Raw genomic sequence first — 23,519 nt, forward strand, 5'->3', positions numbered from 1 at the left:
CTTAATGAATGTCTAGGTGAGACAAAGGTTTGTTTTTATAAAGATATTTTTTTTTTTTTTACTTATATAAGCATTTGTTTAATTGGTAACAAGTGAATTAATGTTATCTCAACTGTACAATTTAGTGGTTTTTGATGCTTGGTTTATCCTAATTTACCCTCCTAGCAAATTGAAAGTGTTCATGAATAACTGCTAAGTGGTGGTACGATAATTGGCAAGTGCACAAACTTTGGTTTAAAACTAAATTAGTGTTAATGCATAATTTGATAGTACCAAAATAACATAATTAATTAGATTGAAAGACCTATTTACTAAGACAACTACATTAAATTTGATGAAATGTGATATTAATAAAAAAAAGTTACTACAAAAATTGAATTTGTACCAAAAGTCTAAATTTAAACTTGCAATCCTGAGAAGTTGTGGTTTTGGACATAACCAGTTTTGCCCTGATGCTGCAAATATACACCCCAGGGGCTCTGGAGTCTTTCCATAGAAAAAGCCCACTTGAAAGTATGCTGTTTTAGAATTCAGTCCCATTGAGTTAATTATAATTTCACTAGTTCATCAGGTAACTAATTTCAATGCTAGGTTTTTCACTTATTCAGTTTTACCCCGAGGGTGCAGATATATTTTCTGTTAACATTTAATTTGGTTTAGAATGGATGGTAGGGCAAAATCAGTCAACACATTCTCCTCATCTTTTTTATTTATTTTATTTTATTTATTAATAATTTTTTTATATAGAGATTGCCCGACCAATTTAGCAGCACTTCTTTGCCACAAGGCCTATCTGGAGGTAATTGAGCTATGCAACAAAAGTCCAGACCTGTGCGGCTACAAGTCTCAAGAAGATGGTAAGCTGAATTTCACAAATTGCAACCCTTAGCCTCCATTGCCTGACTCGCTCTGATATATTAGTCACCACCTGGAAATACCTCTAGAATGATTATTGACCCTTGGTAAACTCTCTCTTTCCCATGAACTTTAGAAAATAGCAGTACAATTTGGCATTTGTTCAAACATTATATTTTGGCTTGGAAATTCTAAGAAAATTATAATAAAGATTTTAAGTAATAGGTTAGTGAAATAGTAGTTAATATAACATATTAACAATTGTAATTGATGATTCAACAAATTATTCTAAGATTCTGAACGGAAGTATGTCGAACATTGTTTTTATTGAATACAGTTTATCAAATTGCATAAACAATGTTCATTATTGTTTGTTTGGTTTACTTCCACCAATAAAGATATTAAGCAGAAATAAAAGATTATTGCACATAAAATAATCAATTCTTCTAAATACTTTACAACAATGAATAAATTAACACGATTGATAATGAATCATTTTTATTATTTATACATACATGTGTATAAATATATGTTTATATATAAAATATGTTGTATTATAGATAATGACTCGCTTAGTACACAGAAATAAGAGGAAAAGGTTGCTCATATTTCATTGTTGGCTTATCTTGTTATCAGAATTCAGTTAAAAATATACATGAGAAGTATCTGCGTATTTGTGTTATGTCATGGGAAAAAAATGTTGCTCAATTGAGGCAATCAAGCTACAGGTTTGTCAATTGGCTACCTAAATAAACACAAAAATAAAGTTCTGACAAGAAAACCAAAAATTGTGTTAGTTTTGTTGTGATATTTTAAAAGAACCTGAAATAGTACTCGATAACGCTTATTATTGAAAATACAGTGATAACAAATATTTAAAGAAAATATAAAGGTATAAAGGTTGGTTTTAAAATTAATTCTATGATTTAATTAACTTAGATTCTATTAATATTCATTACAAACTGCAATTAATTCAACAAAATGTAATTAATATTTTTTTTCAATTTTTTTGTTTCAACTTTTTCAGGCCAAATGTATATATTTATATTGTTTTATATTGTTATCTGTATCATTTATTAACAAAGCTTTAGAAAAATCAAACCTCTCTCAACTCAATGGTATTATTAATATTGTAGATCTAATATCTATTGCATTAATGATTACCACTTATGATCATAATTTGGGAATCATTTAATTAATAAATTTAAAAAATTAATTGCAAGAATTTTTTTAAGTTGATCATATCATCATTTCTTGCTTATCTTAATATTATTGCAGTTCTTGTAGGTCAAATATTTATGGGGTCTCCATTTATTTAATTAGCCCCACTAGTAAACAATTGAAATACATTTTTAAAGCGCATCAACTACTTAATATTACTTAAATAATTATAGGAATTTTGTACATTCCTTTTTTACTTTTACTATTGCTTTTACTAGTGATAATAGAATATTGTATATATGGTACATGTTGAACCGACTCACAGACCAAAAACCTCCACCACCTTTTATTATGGTATATGTTATCATTATATCAAAATTAACAATTTAATATTAATCTAATTTGTGGTGCCAACAACTTCATTACTAATAATTTTAATGAATGTTTTAGATTATAATTCACTCAAATTGGTGCAAGTGACAATAAAAAAATTGGTTGAGTTGTGCAAAGGCTACAGTGACAATGCCATGCTCTCCATGCTTCCGCCACCTCCCTTAGATAGACTATACGACCCAATTTTATCAGTTTGTGCTATAAAAAATGGAAGGAGGAAAATGGAAGATAGGCATGTCCTTATTCAGGACCTCCATGCACTATTCAACTTAAAAGTATGTCTAACCAAATACGTCTTTGATTTGGGTTAAGGTGAAGTATCTAATCTTGTAATTTTCAGGACTGTGGCTCTGCCAGTTATTATGCTGTGTTCGATGGCCATAATGGAACAGATGCAGCAACATACAGTTGTGCTCATTTGCACCAGTTCCTTGTCGAGAATGAAAATTATCCACATTACCCCGAAAAGGCCTTATCACAAGCATTTCAACAGACTGATGAAAGATTTATTGATAAATCTAAAAAGAATATGGTACTAAATGTAATAATATTTTATTCACCAACAATAAATGACTTAATATTAATTAATCAGTAATTATTCAGATTGTAATAAATATTTCCAATAATGGCATTTTTATTTATTTTTATATTTTTATACATTCATACTTGCCATACTTGTACAATATCCTGAGATAGTGTAAAAGCATAATTTGGTTAAATAAATATAGAAATTGGTATGTTTGTACAGAAATGAAGTCATGTAAATTGTTGAAGTATAATAACCACTACTTTATGCTATTAATTGTTAATTGGTCAACATTGTTATTTATTATTATTGTTTTGTTTGTTTAGGATCACTTAGAAAGTGGGACAACTGCTGTATGTGTTCTTCTGAGGCCTTACGAAAAGAAATTATACACTGCCTGGCTTGGTGATTCTCAAGCAATACTTGTTTCACGAGGTGGCAAGTTGAAATGCCTAGTTAACCCTCACAGACCAAGTAGAAAAGTATGTATGACAAAACAAACTTAGCAACAAGAGGGAAAAATCATTCAATAATAATAAATATATTTTAGGATGAAAGGGAAAGAATTGAAAGCATGGGTGGTGATGTCCTATGGCTCGGGATGTACCGAGTGAACGGGTTCCTCGCTGTGTCCAGAGCAATTGGTAAACCGACTTATTTTGGGTTTTTATTGAGTGATTACTTAAATAACAACTTAAACATTTCAGGGGACAAAAAGTACAAACCGTATGTCACTTCGGAACCAGATATTAAAACAATCAATTTAGTGGGTGATGAAGAATTTCTGGTCATAGCTTCTGATGGGCTATGGGATTTCATTAATCCAGATGTAATTATGAATGAAGTCTACCAGTACATTGCTGAAAAAACAGGTAAGTCGTTTTTTAAATTTTTTTATACCGAGTTGTGTTAAAATGAATTTAGTTTAAATCTTGTTACCTTTCTGACAAGAAAGTATTATGCACTGATGCTCATTGATGAAGGTGTATTCCCAGAACCAACATGTTATTTGGGTGCCACATTATTTTATCAGGGAAAAACCCCTTGGTAGAAGCAGAGATGAATCAAAAATACAATTTAAAAAAAAAAAAAAAAAAAAAAAAAAAAAAAAAAAAAAAAAAACAGCTCAAAATCGAAGACAGTTCCCCACTATGAATTACACATTCGGCAGGAGTCAGAATTACAATAAATAAAATAAACTCCTACCCAGATGTGGATCATTGTTCCGAGATGGGGAACAACAGTTTTCCATACAGCAAATATAAATAAATTAATTTAAAAAAATCTATTCTTTCCTCTTTTTTCTATTTGGCCTCCTCTATTGTCTCTCTCCTCTCGCTCACCTTGCTTGTCTCTCCTTGCTTGATACTGTCCGCCCCTACCAATCCACTGCCAAGTTTCGACAGCCTTTGCCACAGCCCTCGTTCTAGGCATGTAACCCCACTGGATGACTTCCGTCTTTCTTGTCAAGTTGGCAACTCCAACACATTGGAGATATACCTTAAGAAAAATAATTTTTGTTTTCCAATGCCCAATGTTAAAATGACCATTTGTCCAATTTAAAAATAAAGCAAAATAATAAATTTTTTAAAAATTTACTAGTCTAACTTTCTACAAATATGTTTGTAAAAAGTAAAAATGCCTGATATTGCTTACATTTTTGCTGATTGAGTTAAAACTCAAGGAGTTCACAATTGTACTAATTAGAAAATTAGAAAGACCATCTGGAAACTTTATATATAATAAGAAAAGTCCAATTAGGGTCACAGTGCACTTTAGGCATTATTTGCAGCACCATTCATCTTTTGAAACTACTGTATAACAACCACAACAATAATAATAGTTACCAGAGTTTTCTTTTTAACCTTCCCACTCCCTAACTTCTTTTTCTGGCCTGTGAATTTTCACAAATTGAGCATTGTTTCTCAACAAACAGGATGCATTGGCTTTTTAAAAACTAAATGCAAATCGCTTACTTGGATTCAGTTATCAAACCTAGCGATTGAGAAAAATAGATAAAATGATGCAAAACATTGTTATTGTGATAACTACATCATGTGCTTATTTATCCAAACTTGCAATAAAATAAAATCTTAGGAAGTAATTAGTGTTGTTGTTAGATTAGCCCAACTGACTATTTGGTCCCACATAACTTTATACTAATTATAATAATTAGTGATGATTATAGTAATAGATATTTTGAACTGACATGATGTAGTAAGTATTAAAATGATTAAAAGTTAATCCATATTTGTTTAGTGGCCATAATTGACCGTATTAATTATTCTTTCATCAGGTTTTTGGTTCACCTAAGCTTAATTTTTCATCTCAACCAAAAACCTTAGATGAAAAGAATAATTATTGGATTTATTACAAGAATTTTAAAAGATCCTCTACTATTGAGAAAATAAATAATAATGACTAACAAAATGAAAATCAAACTTTAAAGATTAACAATTAATCCCTATATGTTAACTACTGAAAATGTTCATTTTTTAAATTTCTTTGGTCGTAAGGAGGCTCTAACTTAGCATTTATATTCGAGATTTGTTGTTGACTGTTCTTGATGAATTTGCTGTCCTGATCTGGTAGTCAAGTTTTGGCAGATTTGCCATGTACAATGGCCCAAACCAGTGGGAGTAGGTATGTATATGAAGATAATAAGAAGTTTCCCAACTGTAAATTTGTTACTGTAAGCCATGTTAAGACCTCTACAGTATCTGAAAAGGTAATATGTTCTTTTCGGTTAACACAGTTCTTTAATTCTTTATAATATTTTGCAAAAATTATTACAAAAATTAAATTAAATATTCAGGTCAAATGAGTAAATTTAAATTATTCAAAAGCATACTGTCATTGCTATATTTTTCATGATCGGTTCATCATTCATTTCTTAAACCTTTAGAAAACAGCATAATCAATATAACGGTGTACTTTTTTTTAGAAATTATATACATTTTGTTCTAGATAAAAGTTATTTTGTGTATATCTATACTTCCTTGTACGGATGTTATTTGCTGCATTTAATAAAAAAATGATGGACAATTGAAAAGTTAATTTAATTAAAAAATTTTGGGGTTTATTTGACTTTAATCCTAGGTGGAACTATTAACAATCATAGTATTATCAGTTTGTATTGTTCTGAAATAGTGCACAGTGCCATACATATTTTACATCATTAAGCCTTTACAAATCACATTTAGATTTCTCTTAAGTTGAAAAAAAATCCTGTGGTGCATAGATTTTTTTATGATTTATTAATTCTCTTCATTCATTTGTGAACAGGGGAATTAAGTCATAACAACAAATATGCTTAATCGGTCGGAGAGCATAAATTAAACGTTGAAAATGGGTCCCCATCCTCAATGAAAATATATCTTCTAAATGTTGTCCGAGATAAAAGGACTTTTATAAAACTGCCTCGTCGTTGGGGTGGAGCTTCTTCGGATAGTGCAAGGGGAAAACAAATATTGTTCCCACTCCCTTCGACATTCGCCCTTCGACAAACATTGGGGGTGACTTTATTATACTAGTCCCATTTTAATGGCACTGGGCCCGACACACGCCGCAGGATCCTCCTTTGAGGCGTGCAATTGCTTTTAATTGAAATGTCATTGTTGACGTTATCATTAAAAACCGTCAATCACGCCGATTCAAAACGCCTGTACAAATTAAAAACAAATATAGTGAAATTTGCGTTGTTTGGTGTACAAGGAATAGACATTTTTGGGGCAGAAAATGTAGAAAAGCATACTTTTCCTTTAGTTCAATATACAAGTCAAGTTCAGGGCCCATTCCATTCACAAGTTTATGAGTACCGTTCGACTTTTACATAGCGGTACTGAACTTGCAATTTATGACTACCTTGGGCGTCTTGTCTCCTTCTGAAGCTCCACAAGTGCTTTGTTGTAAAAATTTAAATGTATGATCAGTAAAATGCATACGTGTACATACATATATGATAAAGAAAATACATTATTAATTTGTAAAGGAACAGTCGAAGAATCTGAAGAAAAAATGTATAACCTTGAGAAAATCTAATGGCAAGAACTTTATGTAAATTGTGCAGCCCATAAATCGTGTAATTCCAATTGAACATGATGTTTTTAATTCGTTAAATTTCCTTTTGGGGTTTACGGCGGGGTGTGAGACTAGTTTGCTTGGTTCCGATTATTTTTATCTGCCTATCTGCGTACCTCGCTATCTTCAGGGATTTTGTTTTTAGTTGCTCTTGAATAAATGACCTTTCAAGATCCACCACCAAAGATAGAAATAAGCGAAAAAATATTCGTCAGACCAAAACAGCAAGATAGGCAGAAAAATAACGCATTTCAGTCAAACGAAAGTCATACCGCTTCGTCTAACTTTGAAGTCATATATGAACATGATTAATGGCAATGATCAAACTCAAAGTTTTTAATTTTCTAAAAATATAAAATAGAATCAACTCTATTGTTTACTATATGGATAAGTCAATGGCGAACAAATTATGTTATGGTCGAAGTTTGCATGAAAACGTTATATAAGTTTATATGTCTTTATTGGTCTTTTTTCTTGCCCTTTTTAAAAACAGGTTTTTCGTACGAAATGATACCTTGAAGCATCTTTTAATTGAAGTTTTATTTTTTTTCTTCCTAAATCTAAATCTTTTTGTTCGAGGAAATAAAGACGAGGGGAATTCAAGTGCAGTTTGGTCCGTTATGTATCTTCGGTACTGTGTGTCTCAGTCCACGGGTATCAGACACGGATGATACGACCGGGTTCGACGTCCCCATCCTGAATTTTACACCGGTAAATAAAACCTGGAAGTTTAGATAAATTTGGCATTGCTGAACAGGTATACGGCCGCCTTAGAGGTGCCAATAAAAAGTAATAGGACCGTTTAGGATAAACAGGTATCACGTTTGGGCAGCTATTTTTACATAAATTTACCTTTGCTCAGGCGTAAACGCGGTTTGTTATTGCAAACAAGGATACATCCCCTAATGTGTCAAGCAATAATCTCTGACAGGGCCCCCTTCTGCGGCATCTAATCGACCTTGCTGATTTAATCGCTTGCGACTAATTGCTCGTGAAATTGCATCAAAGCAAACTGAGGCTCTCAACAGACTGAAACAATCGTGAAAATATACTGTTTCTATTCTGACGTTTTTCTAATTAAAAAACAATCTTGTAAATAGACTACTATTTCTATTCTGATATTTTTAAAATTCAAGTAGTGAGGGATTTTTAACAACTCATTTTATTACATTGAAAATCGGGAAACAGTAAAAAAAAAGTTGTTTACTTATACCCGGACTACCGATGTTTAAAAGCAATTTGTCTTCATTTAGAAACAACAAGGTACAAGATTTTTCGGGGAAAGTCGATTTGGAGATTTACTATCCATATAAAGAAACCCCTTTTCGAAGTCGACAAGAAAGAACACCAATTCAAAATAAAACCTTGAAAGTTCGTTTTATTCTCCTGTTCGGTAGTCGGTAGACATGAAGTAATTTGATTATTCAATTTTAAGATTGGTTTCATTACTAAATGTTCTTGTGAATTAAACATTGCTACATTTAGAAAAAATAGCGTTTGATTTCACATTGCTTGACGATTGGAAGTGAAATTTAACATTTTCCACTAATATTTAGTGCAAAAAAAGTTTGGTCGTTTCTGGTCATTTTGGTCTGGCAGACGCGTTGTGACTAATTGCGATTTTCAGTTTCAAATTTTTGCTCCAGTTTGCTTTGCTTGATCCATCAAAACGAGGTTGTTCTTCAATCAGTCTAATCATTCAAAACAAAATGATCGGAAACTAAAGGTTCATCAGTTCGCAGACCTCCCAAGAAGAAATTTCACAAAACACACAAAAAAAATAATTTGAGTAAAATTAGCTAAAATTGTTGTGAAAATATAGAATAATAAATTAAAATTTAGCGAAACGTAGCAGTGCACTTTATAACTTGAAGGCAAAAAAACAACAAATCTTTTACTTGTTGGTTAGGTTAAAGACAAATTTTTAAACCACAAATAAAATAGGCGCATGTAGACAAGAATAGTTGCTTATGCAGTTTTGTACATAATTATACGTTTTCCGCATGGATTCAATTTTTTTACATTCAGCTAAATTTTGTAATTAATTTGTCGCTTATTTCTAGTGACAAAAGTGAAAATCCACTAAACATAGAATTGTTGTGAATTATTCAATAGTTTGTGAAATTTCAGGACACGATATGAAAATTAAGCACAATTTCTCGAAAATCAAGCCATTTGTCAGAACTCTGCATCTGGGAAAATAATATTTTACCCACACTTTCTATTCAAGATAAATATCTCCTCGGTCTGTCGCATAAACACAAGAAAAAATTGTGATTAAAACGTAAAAATACGCACAACGTCAACAACGCTGGAAATATCTAGTGTTTACTAGTTTGTAATGTATGTCAAGATGATTTTAATTATTTTGCAACTGCACAATTTTCTTATTTTTCGCATGAGTCGATCCGGCCTTGGCGATTCTTTTTGTCTACCGTTTTATCTAGCCTTCTCTACACGATTCCGGCTGTGCTAAGTTCAAATTGAGCAAGTTTTGGTTCTATTCTGTGGGGAAAACTTAGAAAGGGAGGAAGTTGTCCTGTCGCCTTCCTCTTTCGTTAAGGCTTCCCATATTGTCACACCTCTATTGTTACGCCACCTGTTCTACCGTCTAACCACAATAAAGTGTAATGTTAGTTTTTAAAAAGTTAATAAACTTGGTAAAAATACATCACACATTCGACTTGGTGCCATTTAAATATCCAAGATTGTCTTTTAACTAAAACTTTTATGTGTTGAGTGACAGTAAATTAGTCCAAGCTCTAAATTATGGTGGATAAAATAAAAAAAAACAATTGTTTCTCTACAGAATGTAGAATATTTCTATAGAATTCTATATTACTATTTTACCCTATCATAAAAAAAAGTTATTTAAGTTATTATACAAATTTCAATCAGACATCGTCAACAATTACAGAAACCTAGGTGTATAAACTGGTTTGCACTTCGATCTTTGATCCTACCTTGTTTCGTCCTTTGATGAAATTCCACTACCTAAGACTCCTAGTTTGTGTAGCTTTTTGCAGGTTTCATCCTTTCACATTTCAGCTTCTCTCCCGTTCGCACATTTTCAAATTGGCTTCTGGTTTCTGAGTAAGTTTTTGCCTTTATCTATTTGTATGTTGTGTGGCTCACCCCCTGAAAACAATATATTTTAAACACACCTTTGAGATGTTGTTTTTTTAAAGGAACCTAATTAAATTTGTATTCAATTAATATTCGATGCAATAGTTCTTTTTATTTTAAAATATTTTATTATCGGCTGTCGCTTGATGTTTATCGTTTGTAGTTGTGGAAGTAGAGGAGCAATTTAGATACAATTTATGTATAGTTATATAAAATGCAAATGCAATGATTGAGCAATATTTTAATTTATAAAATCAAAATGCCATAAATGGAAGTGAAACTTGGATGTAAAAATATACACATTTCATTACGTAATAATATGTATGTGACTGACCGTGCTGAGCTCACAACAATAAAATTTAGTTATAACAAAATAAATCATATAAAAAAATAAAACATGTTGAACTTGTCCAACCTTAAGGATTAGGATTTAAATCAAATTAAAAAGTCTATAAAACTTTAGCAGCGCTGCTGGAAATTAGCAGAAACTAATTAAATAGTTACATAATTTATTCTTATGTTTAAACGTGTAAATATTGCTCATTAGCATGTACTTCGTGGATCGGGACTTGACGCGTCCTGCACCCGGGCCAAATCGTACCACCCGGAACGTGATCGGAATGAAGTTTATTTCTAATTTAACTCAAAGGTTTGTAAGACCTTTGAGGGTATCTTCTTCAATGAAATATTAATGCCGTCTTTTGCAAGATGTTCTGTGACTTCACGCTTTACAAGCAGAAAATCCCAAGACGTCGCGAAAGGATTTCTCTCTCTTATTTTTCTCCAACAGCAAAAATTCAAGTAGAAAAGGATTATTAACCTTCAGCTTTGCACGGATTAGTTGAAAAACCAGGAGTTCGTTCTCATTAAGCCACTTATTTTGAATTTTTGAATTTAACTCATCTAGATTTTTGTAGGTCAGAGTATAGGGGAAGAAATATAGTAGCCATTAGCTCTGATGGTACTTTTTCTTAATCTTTCCATATAAATGACAACTATTTTCAACAAATGCTATAACAACCGACTGTTTTTACTTCATTCCCCTCTCTTGTAAAATTTATTTATTGTTTTTAAGAAAAAACCAATTTATGCACTTTCTTGAAGATAGATTTGCATAATAGATTGAATTCTCTTGTTCCCAGTTGTTACTCACCGAAAACGTTTTTTTATTTTACATTTCCGACTGCATTTTCTTTCAAGGTTCAAATTTGACTAAGGAGTATTATAAAGAATCTAAAAATAATCTAGTATAATCATTTCGAAAATCACTACAAAATATAACACATATTGAAAAAACAAAAGTGTAGCACAATAAAAAAAAAAATTTCTTTTTGTTGCCCTTATGGATTATTGGTTTTGTTTTTACAAGGCCAATTTTAGAAGATAAGTGATAGATTACAGATAATACAAATAACTTGAATTTCAGCTAATAGTCCCTCCTTACCAAAGACATGAGTAATAAAAATAAATTGAACATGCCAAGAATAAATGATAAAAAATGTTATTTGAATAAAAGTCTCGATAATTATTTGTTTTTCATATTTTTTATTTGCTTTATTTTTACTAGGCAAATTTTAGAAGTTTGGAAATAGATTAACATTTTGTGTTACGACGTTTCGACGTCTTGTTTAGTTCCAGAAATAAAACATAAACATGACATAAACAACTTTGGCATGGCAGATGTGCCTCTGCATAAAGCAAAACAAAAAACTCAACGTATCATCTGTCTATTATCTACCTTCTAAAATTGGCCTAGTAGTAGTAAAACGTAGTAAAAATAAAACAAATATTAAAAAATATATAAAACAAATAATCATCCTGACATATTCAAATATAATTAAAAAAAAAGCATGTTCAATATAGTTTTAAATTGTAAATCCATTTAACATTTGTTATGGAAATAAACTATCGTTCAACCATGTACTTTGTCGTTGACTGTTTTTACATTATCTATATTAAATATCAACAAAAGGGTCATTTGCTTTAAAGTCAGCGCCGATAACGGCGAGCTATTATCATTGAAGTTATGACAGGAGAGGAAAAATTGTAAAACAGTTCGGCGGTTAATTGGCTACAAGGAATTAGAAATGATTTCATTTGGATTAATTCGAAGAAAGTACAGTAAAATTATAGTAAAATAACAAGTTATAGTGTGTGGGTGAACAAGAAATATGTTGGCACATAGCCCTACAATTCTTCATATTTGCATACAATTATTCATATAGATAAAGGAATCTGTAGGTACCTTGTTCAAATCATTGCTCTGAATGCACTTTGCTTCCGTTGTGCGTTTAAAATGTCACTACATAACATTCATTTTCAGAACAGCGTCAGCCAATTCACGTTGTTAAGGCTAGAGGAAGTGAGTTATAGATTACTTCCTCAATAGTTTATTGCATTTGACACAAATTTGACTCCCTGAGTCCTATCCTTCCGATTGTACGGATTGTACTGCCGCCCTAATCTTCTGTTTTATTTAACTACCTGGGTGAAATTTATTACCAAAATCCAATTAGTTATGTAGGTCACTCTTTATGGAGGCGTATACAAAGGTAGGCCGAACAGGGACGTTGGAACAAAGGTTGTTTAGCTACCCACTTGTTGCCTATTTTAATGAATTGTCTTGTTGACAAGAAAGGAATAATCTCTTTAAATTTTGTCCCCCAAAACAAGTTGCGAAATGGCCTTGTCATCCTATTTTTTCGAACGTTTAAATTCGATTTCTAGGTCAAAGTAAATATTTAATACAATTAATTAAGGTTTTTAGTTGAGATAAAATTAATTGTAATATATTAATTGGTCAAGCGGACCACGAAATTAGTGAATTTAAGTAAATATTTAACAAAAAATGTATATATTGTATATATAAAACAATAATTTATAATAATTAATAAATATTCTTCATACAATATATCAAGATGCAAAATTTATTACCGCCATTATGAAAATGTTTAAAATTCATTGCACAAAAATGAACACTTTAAACTATAAATTATAACTTTAAATAACAGTAAAATGATAAAATGTGGCCGATGATTATTTCCTCACAGATAAATTTTATTTTATGAGATTTTCCCTTCGAGGTCTGCAGGGTGATTAACCTGTTGGTTTGTAGTTTCCTATCGTTTCGGTCTGCCTATCCTCGCTACTTGGTCTAAAATAGACACGACCAAACTACAAATTTTAATTTTGTTCTTCTTTATTTTTAATATTGATTGTATGATGTGTACTATTGAGGTTCATTATTTGTCCTGCTTTGATGGATTTTATAAATCTGATTTACCTTATTTGAAATGGGAAACAAACCATTCCAGAATTCATTTCTCTATACTTTTTGTTGAATAGAAATTCCAATATTTCAGTTTTTGTATTTCCGTAATTTGAACTCACCGGTTGGGATTCCCAGTGTAAGAAAAACTGTTTTGAGGTTGTCTGGAAGAGAAATCATCTGCGGTTAGGCAATTGATCATCCGTGTCCCTATAGTTTCGTGTTACCATAGTCACTAGGAAAATTATTTTCGATTGAGTAAAAAAACTAGTCTACGTTAAGGTTCAGACAAAGGATCTAGGTGGCGTTTATAAACCCCCTGGGAAAACTTATTATTTCCATTTGACGTAGCTTCTGAATCCACGGTCGGGGGAAAAAGTCATTATCCTAGACCCAGATAATCAACCAACTGCCCTCAGAATTCTAATCCTGATTGCATTCCGAGTTTAAAGTCCTCATTTTTCCACTTGACCACTCGCAGTTTTCCCCTTTTATTGCCTCTTTTCTAAACTAGGAAAAAATTATATCGCCAGGAAATAACCACCTTATTTTATTTCTGTGCTTATTATTTAAATTTAACATTGTGAACGGTAGAAATTTCTCATAGCTTCTCTACAAAATGGAAACTGCAATCTTTAAAACAAATTATGTTGCAAGCAAATAATTATACAAATTATTTAAAAACTGTGACTGTACTGTGTAATTTCACTCTGCCAATTCTTTTTACAAACATTGAAAATATTTGCACATTTTTGTTTTATTAAATACGTAATGCAAGTATTATATGATTATATGCAATTTATTTATACAAATCATAGACAATCGTATTGAACTTTTGGTGAACTGAACCATTCATAGGATGAAATTTTGTTTGATGTTCTGCTCATTCTTCTCTAGTTTCTTGAGGGGGGCAGAGAGAATAGGTTTTCTATTTTTAAAGGGTTTTCAGTCATTATTTGTCAAAATGCACAATGCATGGCGAGTGAAGGAGTAATTTGCATGAGTGACATCATGGGTGAGTTACTTCGTTAAATTTTCATCATTTTTCAATTTTTGAATACGTTTTCAGTGTCTTTTTTGTATGCAACTGGACAATGCAGTAACAGTGTCTATTCTTTGAAAATATGTGCCAGGTGTGTAGGATTGTTAGAATATATCATCTTCGTCTATGACATGCACGTTGCATAAAACAATAAGAAACTTGTGGATTTAGTAATACGTACAAAGTGGTGTTCGATTTATGAGTGAAGTGATGTGTAAAAGCTTTTCTTCCTGTCTTAGGCCGGCACGAGATAAAGGAGATAAACATTTTCGATTTATCACGTTCACTTCACTCCTCATGAGTTTTCAGGTCCTACAGCACTCTTGAGCCTATCGATCCCCACGTCTCTACTGTCTGGAGGCTTTAAAGAATTTTACTTTAAGGCTTACCAGATCTTAGAAGGCTAAAAGAAAATTTATCATTTTCTCTCTTTCGTCCGTTACATTTATTCCATGTGTAATATGAACCTTCTTCTATGGATCGGGTTTATAATTCCGGGTTCTCAAGGTAAATATAAGTCAATCTCGTAGGAAGAAAGTTTGGTAAGGGGAAGTAACAGATTGGTAGGGTGTAGGAGTGACATTCTCTAATAAAGAGACATTGTCCAATCTAAGGGATTCTCCACTGATTTCCTTCCTTTCCCTTTTGACTTTTTCTTCTCAAGTTTGCTTTTCTTATTTGCTTAGTGCATATAATTTTTTAATTATGTTGGATGAAACCTTAAAATATCAGTCAGGTAAATTGAAATTGGTATTCAATTTGTACGGAATTTCTTAAGAACCTTGAATGTATACTTTTCGCAAATTGTTTCTACGACGTTGAATGTTTTTAGCCCAGTTCACGCTTGTTAACTTGTCAGTACTTTTCAAATTTAAACCTTTCTCTTAAAACCTGGTATATTCAGGGGATATTGTCCGAAGTTTGCCCTTTGTGTTAACGTTGGATTCAGCCCCAAACTTTCGACTTTTCTTACAAATAGTAATTAATGCTTGTAGGAAGGGAATGCTTTTTCGTCCGAGAGAACGGCGCAATTTGAAACAATGAGAAGAGAAAGGTCTGCTGTACGGGAACCTCCTGCAAATGATCGTTGCTGAGAGGGGGCAGGTTCGCGAATTAAGCCCGTCGGGGAGACTCGCAGATTCCGTTTGTTACCTTGCACATGGGATATGGCTGATTCCTTTGCAACCATTGTTTTTACGAAAAATTGGTATTTATTGAACAGATATTGATATTCTCCAATCAAATTGGTTTGAATATGCGAAAAAATCTGAAAATGTGAAGAACCTTTCACTCACCAAAACTTACTAGTACTTCGATGTGAAGAATTGGCTGAAAAAAGTCATCAAATTCGGCAATATCAGTCATTATTTTATACTTATTACATTAGTAACATTGATAAACAATTCAGAACTTTCTCTGAACCACTTTTCAACTTATTACCACCGTTGAAGATGAAAAAAAGGAAAATTCCTGAATATTATGAAAAAATAACTTACTATTTTAAACATATAAAAACGGTCATTTTTCTTTGGACGACGAAAGCATAAGATCCGGCTTATCTGGTACAACCCGTATCCTTACACAATGCTTCCGTTATGAACGTTCTCTCATTCTTCTGTAAATTTATGTGTTCCCTGTAAACAAATTGGAGTAAATCTCAAGTGTATATGTTTTTCTAACATAGATATGCATTTTCTTATTTGCCTGTCAAAAATAAAATAGTATTCTCTGGTTATTTCACGAATGTCATGGTGCTGTTGTTCTATGTTTCTTAAAATCTCATTTGTAATTATACTTTTGCGACCACATCAGGCAGATACAATGTTTTCCATAAAGATCTGTCGTCACAAAGGCTTGTTAGAAGTGAATGAGATATGACTAATTGCTTTAAAATCACCGTACGCGTTTCTATTTTATTTTTTGCCAACAATTTAACTATTCTTAAACCTGAATTTGTTATCAGCAAATGGGTTTTATAAACATGTAAGCGTTTCTCTTAAAAGGCAATGCAGCATAGGGCAATGCACAGCTTGAATAAACTTTACTTTAGTTCTGTTATGGTATTATGCTTATTAACTTTCAATATATTTCAGCTTATTTTACTGCAATTGATTGAAAATGTTCAATGTTCTGATGTTTTATGTACGGGTACGAAGCGAATCTGGTCGATTTTCGATTATCGACCTAACTAACCATCCCTTTAACAATCCTGAAAACTCACTTTCTTCCATTACTTGCCTGGAGAAATGTCGGATTTTTATATCCGCTTATGCAACGCGAAGTGCTAAATTAAACGTCGGTCGTTTTTTTATCCTCGAAACTTTTATTTGTGTTCTGTGGAAAAGGAGTATTTTACAAAGGGTTTCCTCTCCCAACGCCTCTTTTGTATTCAAAGCTTAAGAGGCTTAAGCAGTTCGAGCAGGGTTTGCAATTGTCCTCTAGCAAGGGGATTATTCAGAATTAACAGATAAACATCTCAGCATATCAGGGACCCGTCATTACATAATTATACAGCTGGAAATAACAATGGTGTAAATGCAGGTGTATACTCTCATGCTTACATTGTTCGCGCCTATTGTTTCCTTTTTGCAATTTGAATTTGAAAATTTGCCTTTTTATTCGATTTCCTTTTCTCTTAGATTGCCAGTACATTATTAGAAATTGAGTCCTAGTCATTGTCAGAATAAAAAAAGGCCTTTAAAACATAGAAACGTTCAGTTTTGTCCCACTGTCATTCAGGATTTGTTTTCTCCTCATTTTGTTAAGTTAAATATTGGGTTGTCCGGAAAATAATGCAGGATTTTGGTATTAANATATCATTTGGAAGAGGATTAATAAGTGTTGACATTCATACAAATGAGTAATCCTGTAAACGTAAACAGAATATTTTATATAGATTTTTTTAAATGAAAACTTAAAATCCTGCATTATTTTCCGGACAACCCAATACATTAAAAATATAATAACAAAAAATCAGAATTATTATTATTACAAGTATATAAAGTAAGAAAGGTGACCACATATCACGTGGTTGACCATTTGCCGAAGGCTCTAGGCCTAACAAATGAGTTAATAAATTATTCATAGTGGTAAATATGAAGTTAAATAATGGAAAAGATCAAATAATATGATTTGTTTTCCCTTTATCTTTTTTATTCTATTTAATTCGTAATCCTGTATTGTTTGTGAATCTTCATCGGAAATTTACTGATAGTCATAGTAAAAAATAAACATACGGCTGATGTAAAGATTTATCGTTTCAGACATTTCAACATTCCTTCTTTGTAAATCCAAGATTTTAGTTCACTTAAGTTAATTCATAAATTTTGACAGCGCATGAGCCTCCTGGATGAATCAATACTGCAGAATACCATTAAACTGTCTAGCCCGGCTGGAGTGTCGTCCTCGTGGCTACCTGTTGACACCCGGCTGGAAGCGTTAAAACACTCCCAGGTTGTATAACAATAGCCGTTGTCACAATTACATTTAACCACCTTAGGAAGTTAGTCATACAGAGAGACCTCTCCTTGATATAAATCTGTTTGAGTGATTGTGTAGGAAATGCGTTTTAAGCCTCATTTGATAACTAGCGCGTTCCAGTTTGAACGACTGCTGAATCGGTAATTTATCTTGTGTTTTAAATTTAATGTGCATTTTTTTAGATTGTAAGATTTCTTCTTGAGGTCAGAGGGTGATGAACTTGTAACTTCATGAGGGGATTCTGTTTTCCATCTTTTTCTTTTATCTTATGGAGTAGATGGTTTACTCAGTTATTTCCTTCAGCAATAGACTAATATCTATGAATTTTGGATGTATGAATCGTTTATATTTTTTTAGTTTGTAATTGCACAGTGAAACTTTTTCAAGTCCTATAAGGAGTTTAAATTATTACGCTTTAGTAAATTATGTTTTCACGAATAGTCTGGATTTCGGTATGGGCAGGTGGATGAAAAACAAATCCAATTCTTATCTGTCGAGCTAAAAATGTTAAATACCTTGGTTTTATCTGGATACCTGACTTAATATTAGTTGAAGTGATAAATGGTGAGAGAGTGTGTGGTTCAATCTTTTAAAAAAGATAGTTCTTACTCACAGTTCGCTGTTTTCAACGTTCCTGCTTCAAGCTCAGGAATCATCAGACTGAAGAAATTTACAACTTACTGAGCTATAATCTTCAAAAAAGGATCGTTGAAAACAACTAACTGTGAGTTGGAACTCTCTTTTTAAAAAGTTTTATTTTTAGTTACCATATTTTTAAAAAACGCTCACAAACGTAGGCCATCTTAAGGAATCTTTACCCGGTCTTTAATAAGCGTTCATTAGGGGGAGTAGGTGGCCGCAACGGTTTAGGCGTTGACACGGCGCTCATCACTGTAAGGTGAAGGTCCCGGGTTCGAATCCAGCGGCCCTGCATTCGAACCCGACATACTTACAAATAAGCAAAAACACCGGCACCCCGAGGGCTGATGTAACCCCTGCTGTTGGGAACCCTCGTAAAAAAAAGTTCATGTATGGATGGTAAACATAAAAGCCTTATTTATCAAAACTATACATACGTCCATTAATAACTTATGGTGGTCCCATTTGGGGAAACACGTCTAAAATGCTGCACTAATAATTATTGGAGGGTTTCCACCTTGTACTCGGATAGACTACATGCATGTAAACTTCAACCCACATCTGTAGAGTAATTTTAAATTTTTATTATTAATGCATAAATAGCTCATTTTTACATATAAAAAATCTTTTTACTTATAAAAGGAAACACTTGAACTACCCTAAATACAAGCCTAAGAGACTTAAGCACATATTGCTTGAAAAATAATAAAAATGAATTAAAAGCCACTGTACCTGGTTTAACAAATTGCTGTGATAAATAATGTGAAAACAGATGTTCATTCTTTGTTAACTGATTTGTTCTGTATAACATGTATTTGAATATTCTTATTGACTTATTTATTAAAATCAGGTTCCTTCATCTAATAATCTTTATCATATATAATAATCTGCATCTTTAATACCTTTATTGTTTTGCATGATGCCTGGGGTTTTTTATATATTTTTCCCTTAAACTATTTTATGTTTAATGTATATTTTAAGATAAAATGGACCTTATATTTAATGCAGACTAGATGAAAAAGGTGTAATAATGTCCTGGAGCCAACTGAATACATTTATGTAAACAGATTACTGTAAACCAAAACTTACATACAAAATTTCAGACACACACGTTGGACAATGAAAATCCTACAAAAGTCCCTATAAGAGATTTAAGTTAAGAATTACTCTTTGGTAAATTATGTATTTACGAATAGTCTGGATCTCGGTATGGTTATGTGGATGAAAAAATAAATTCAATTCTTACAGCTATCGACCTATTTTAATGTCATAACAAGGGCTAAATAATCTTTAAGATGTCGAAAAATTGATACAATTAATTTTTGATAAATGGTTTCAAATTTACTTAAACATAGGTTCAGTCCCAACACTGCAATACTATTCAGTAGTGTTACAGTCAGTGGAAATATGTCCTACCGACATCCAGACTATCGTGAGTAAAAAAGTGGTCGATATATCTAACACTTTAAGCAGAAAATTATGTAATTAAAGTTACAATTTGTTAGTTTTGGACTTTTGAGCTATAATTGATTTATGTGGTTTCACACTTGACGAAATGTCTTATCTTTTTTTTTTTTAAAGGAAACATTATTTTGTTTAGTAACTAACTTTAATCATTTCAGTATACTGAAAGAATTCACATAAATATGTATGCCCATGCTATTAATACGATTTATCCAATTACTTTGTACTTAAACGGAACAGATGAACAATTCTGGGGGAAGCTTCCTTTACATTTTAAGAAAGGATAAGACAAACAAAACACAAAGAACGTTCTAATTAATTGCACTTATTCCATCTTATTTATCTGTTCAGTCCTACGTTTGTTTTACAATTGTAATTTATGTTAATTATCAATTAACCGGTTTTAAACGGGCTGTTTGGATGTAAAAGGTTTCATCGGATGTTTATTCCGATTGATTTTTTTTTTAACAAGTACTAAGTAACATTTTGATGAGTCGTATTAATTGACTCTAAGTCATGCCACATCTGCTGGATGCCACCTCCAAACGAGAGACAAAACTTTTTGTTATCAAAGGTAAATTTATACGGGCCAGACTTAAAAACTTTTTATAGAATGAGGTGATTTCCCTTTTGGTAGACGACCTTCTTACCTTTCTTTATGGTGGTATTCCTTATAGGAGGTTAAAAACGAAGATTTTTGCCCTATGCAGTGTATCTTGTGCTCGTTATCATTGCATCTTATTTGATGGAATTTAAAACCGTACCTTTCGAAACTCATAATATAATTATAATTATAATTTTTATAAATAATGAGTTTTAGTCGTAATTTTCTTTCAGTTGAATGATTAATACTGACGAAAGCTGTACAATTTTGTAAATTATACTGTTTTTTTTTTTTAAATTGGTCATTGCAGCTGGTTGTTAAGAAAAACATATTTTTCTTGCTTTTGATTTATCATACACTTTTAAGTGGGTTGTCGTATACTTAGGTCTTTTAATTTAAATTGGATATCCTTAACCCTTATTGAAAGCTTTGGACCCACTTGTGTTGAGCAGCTTGTATACACACGGACAATTGCTCCTGCTGTACATTCTTTTCATCCCCACAAAATTTACTTAGCGGAAACCTACATATTCTTCCAACGGTTAAGTAAAGACGGTAAATCGTTTGAGACAGGTGGAAGTTGGATTTGTTGAGGACCTTCTTGATAAATCATTCCAAAAGAAATTCCTCCGTCACCACCACCAAATGCTGAGTGACCATTTTTATGCTGCATTTTGAAATAAATGTAATTCATTTTAAGTCAAGCGAGTATTTATAATGATGGCTTCACTCGTCTCCTCCGATATGGCAAACGATTTCGATCGACCGGGATGTTACAAGTTTAATGGAAGTTATGAAGCGAACAAAGTTTTCACCTCTTCTTAATTGCCATGGTCGCCCATCTTGTTAATTATTGTTTATTAGCGTTAATTTATTCCATTGAATAAGAGAAGAGAAGCGTGAAACAAGGCGGCGCTGGCGCTGCTTTCTTCCGGCCTAATCTAATATGAAATGTGATTATAGTAAATAACAAATAATAATAACAGTTAAAATGTATTTGAACATTTCGCTTTACATTTAGGTAAAAGGGAATTAAAAAGATTTAAAACTAACCGAACGCATATAAATTTAACACAGCATTAAATTGAAGTAAAATATCCGCTTTTTTAAATCTAGTTCTTTACCTTTACCCATACCTACGTTCTTTACTTCTCTTTATGTAGGAGGGATGTGACTCTTGCTTCTCCAACATTACGGATGGTCAGAAATAGTTTTTTTTTCTTTTTGCGAGGGTCATATCAACCCTCAGGGTGCCGGGGTTTAAAAAAAAAAGCCCATATGTAAGTACGTCGGGTTCGAATGCAGGGCCGCTGGATTCGAACCCGGGACCTTCACCTTACAGTGATGAGCACCGTGTAAACTAAACCGTTGCGGCCACCGACGCCCCCTCAGACATAGTTAGTTCTTGTTTTTCTAGTACTATTCATGTTTCTACTAATGTTAAAATCCATAAAAATGCCTAGAAATAACTCTTGAATGTGTGTAATAATATGAACTCAGGAATTTTTAGAAAAATAGGAATAACAAGTTTGTTGTAACAATTCTATTCTGTTAAATGTGTTATTGTGGTATTAAAGATAACTACGGCCAAACGACCTTTCGATATTCACACCTGCTAAATGTGCTAATTGGATCTGGAAGGTTAATAGGTAGAATTTCGAATGTGTTTTCTTATTGTGCTATAGATTTCTTCCGTCAAAGTAACAATTTTTAATTTCAAATTAACCCTTTCTAATTTTAAATTAACCATTTTTGATTTTAAATTAACCCTATTTTCAAAGCATCAACAAAACTTAGGAGATGGTATAAAATAAAAGCATACAAAGTAAAATTCCTGTGTATTTGAGAAATTTTTAAATGTAAAATAAGTCCTGTGTATTAATAAACAATAATAATACAAATAAAATTAAACATCAATGAATTGCGTCTTAGAAGACCACATAAAAATTAATTAAAATTAATTTTTAAAACTGTAAAATAAAATATAAAAATAAAGGATTTGAGAAATGTAATAAATTTTGGGTTTTTAGGGCCTAATTATTTTATATTAAAAAAAATTAAAATTGAAGGAACCCAATTATTTATTTATTTTTGAAATTCAAAATTCAAGAATTTTACTTTACATGCTAACATTTCATTCCATCTCCTAGGGTTTTGATATTTTAAAGAATGTTTAATTTAAAATTAAAAAAGGTTAATTTAAAGTTAAAAAAGTCAATTTGAAAATAAAAAAAGGTGAATTTGAAAGAAAAAAGGGTTAATTTGAAGTGGAAAAGAGTTAGTTTGATGGAAAAAGCTAAATTGATTCAAAAATAGCTTACGTGTGTTGCAAATATTCTCGATATTTATTCACTTAAAATTAGTATTCAACATGATATTTAATGTGTGGTGATTAGTGACTGTTAATCGATAATTATTCAGAAATGTGAGACCAGACCGAGACTGGTACCAGACCGCATCTCACGATTTCTGAATAATGATATTTAATATTTTATAGAATTGATAACTAAATGGGTTTACCTCGTAAAAAGTAGTACTAGTTGTTGCAAAGAATATTACAAATTTAACTGAATATTTTTGGTTTACGACCGCTGAAATTAATAAACAGCCGGGAGATTTGTACATTTCCGAAGCTCTAGATCGACTAGTTAACAGCTTCGATACTAGCTTTAAAAAAATAATTACAGGCACATCTGTTCCTCGAAGCACTATTGAGCGTTGTTATGCCGTGTGGTTTTCAAGGCATCTGGCCGAGAACATGTGGTAACTTTGGCACTGGAGAAAAAGAGCACGCATGGAAAACATTCACCATCAGAACAGAATATAAGAATAGGCAAGATTGTTTGTGTATGCTGGGAAAACGCGAGTCATGTCAGAGCTT

The 23,519-nt window shown here is 32.0% G+C and overlaps 1 protein-coding gene and 1 long non-coding RNA gene across 6 annotated transcripts in view; one reads left to right on the top strand and one right to left on the bottom strand.

The window, feature by feature from the left end:
• Positions 1-23,519, top strand: part of LOC106661306 (microtubule-associated protein futsch-like) — a 119,289-nt gene that overhangs the window by 1,979 nt on the left and 93,791 nt on the right. For 3 of the 4 annotated variants that reach the window (XM_014384597.2, XM_014384600.2, XM_014384599.2), the window contains exons 2-7: positions 748-857; positions 2,467-2,684; positions 2,750-2,950; positions 3,262-3,417; positions 3,486-3,579; positions 3,643-3,807. In XM_014384597.2, coding sequence (XP_014240083.1) covers positions 748-857; positions 2,467-2,684; positions 2,750-2,950; positions 3,262-3,417; positions 3,486-3,579; positions 3,643-3,807 — 944 coding nt within the window. The remainder of the gene's footprint in view (positions 1-747; positions 858-2,466; positions 2,685-2,749; positions 2,951-3,261; positions 3,418-3,485; positions 3,580-3,642; positions 3,808-23,519) is intronic. The other variant, XM_014384598.2, reaches the window with a different exon arrangement.
• LOC106661313 lies at positions 814-23,436 on the bottom strand. 2 transcript variants are annotated; one of them, XR_001339686.2, is made up of 4 exons: positions 23,159-23,436; positions 15,948-16,085; positions 9,979-10,153; positions 814-928 (listed from the first exon to the last, which is right to left on the bottom strand). It is a non-coding gene; the product is annotated as an uncharacterized LOC106661313 (long non-coding RNA). The 2 variants fall into 2 exon arrangements; XR_002910570.1 differs by lacking the exons at positions 15,948-16,085; positions 23,159-23,436 and adding an exon at positions 12,387-12,851 and having other exon boundaries at positions 840-928.

The sequence above is a fragment of the Cimex lectularius genome, unplaced genomic scaffold (assembly GCF_000648675.2).
Source record: "Cimex lectularius strain Harlan isolate CLEC.00 unplaced genomic scaffold, Clec_2.1 scaffold17, whole genome shotgun sequence".
Classification (NCBI taxonomy): Eukaryota; Metazoa; Arthropoda; class Insecta; order Hemiptera; family Cimicidae; genus Cimex; species Cimex lectularius.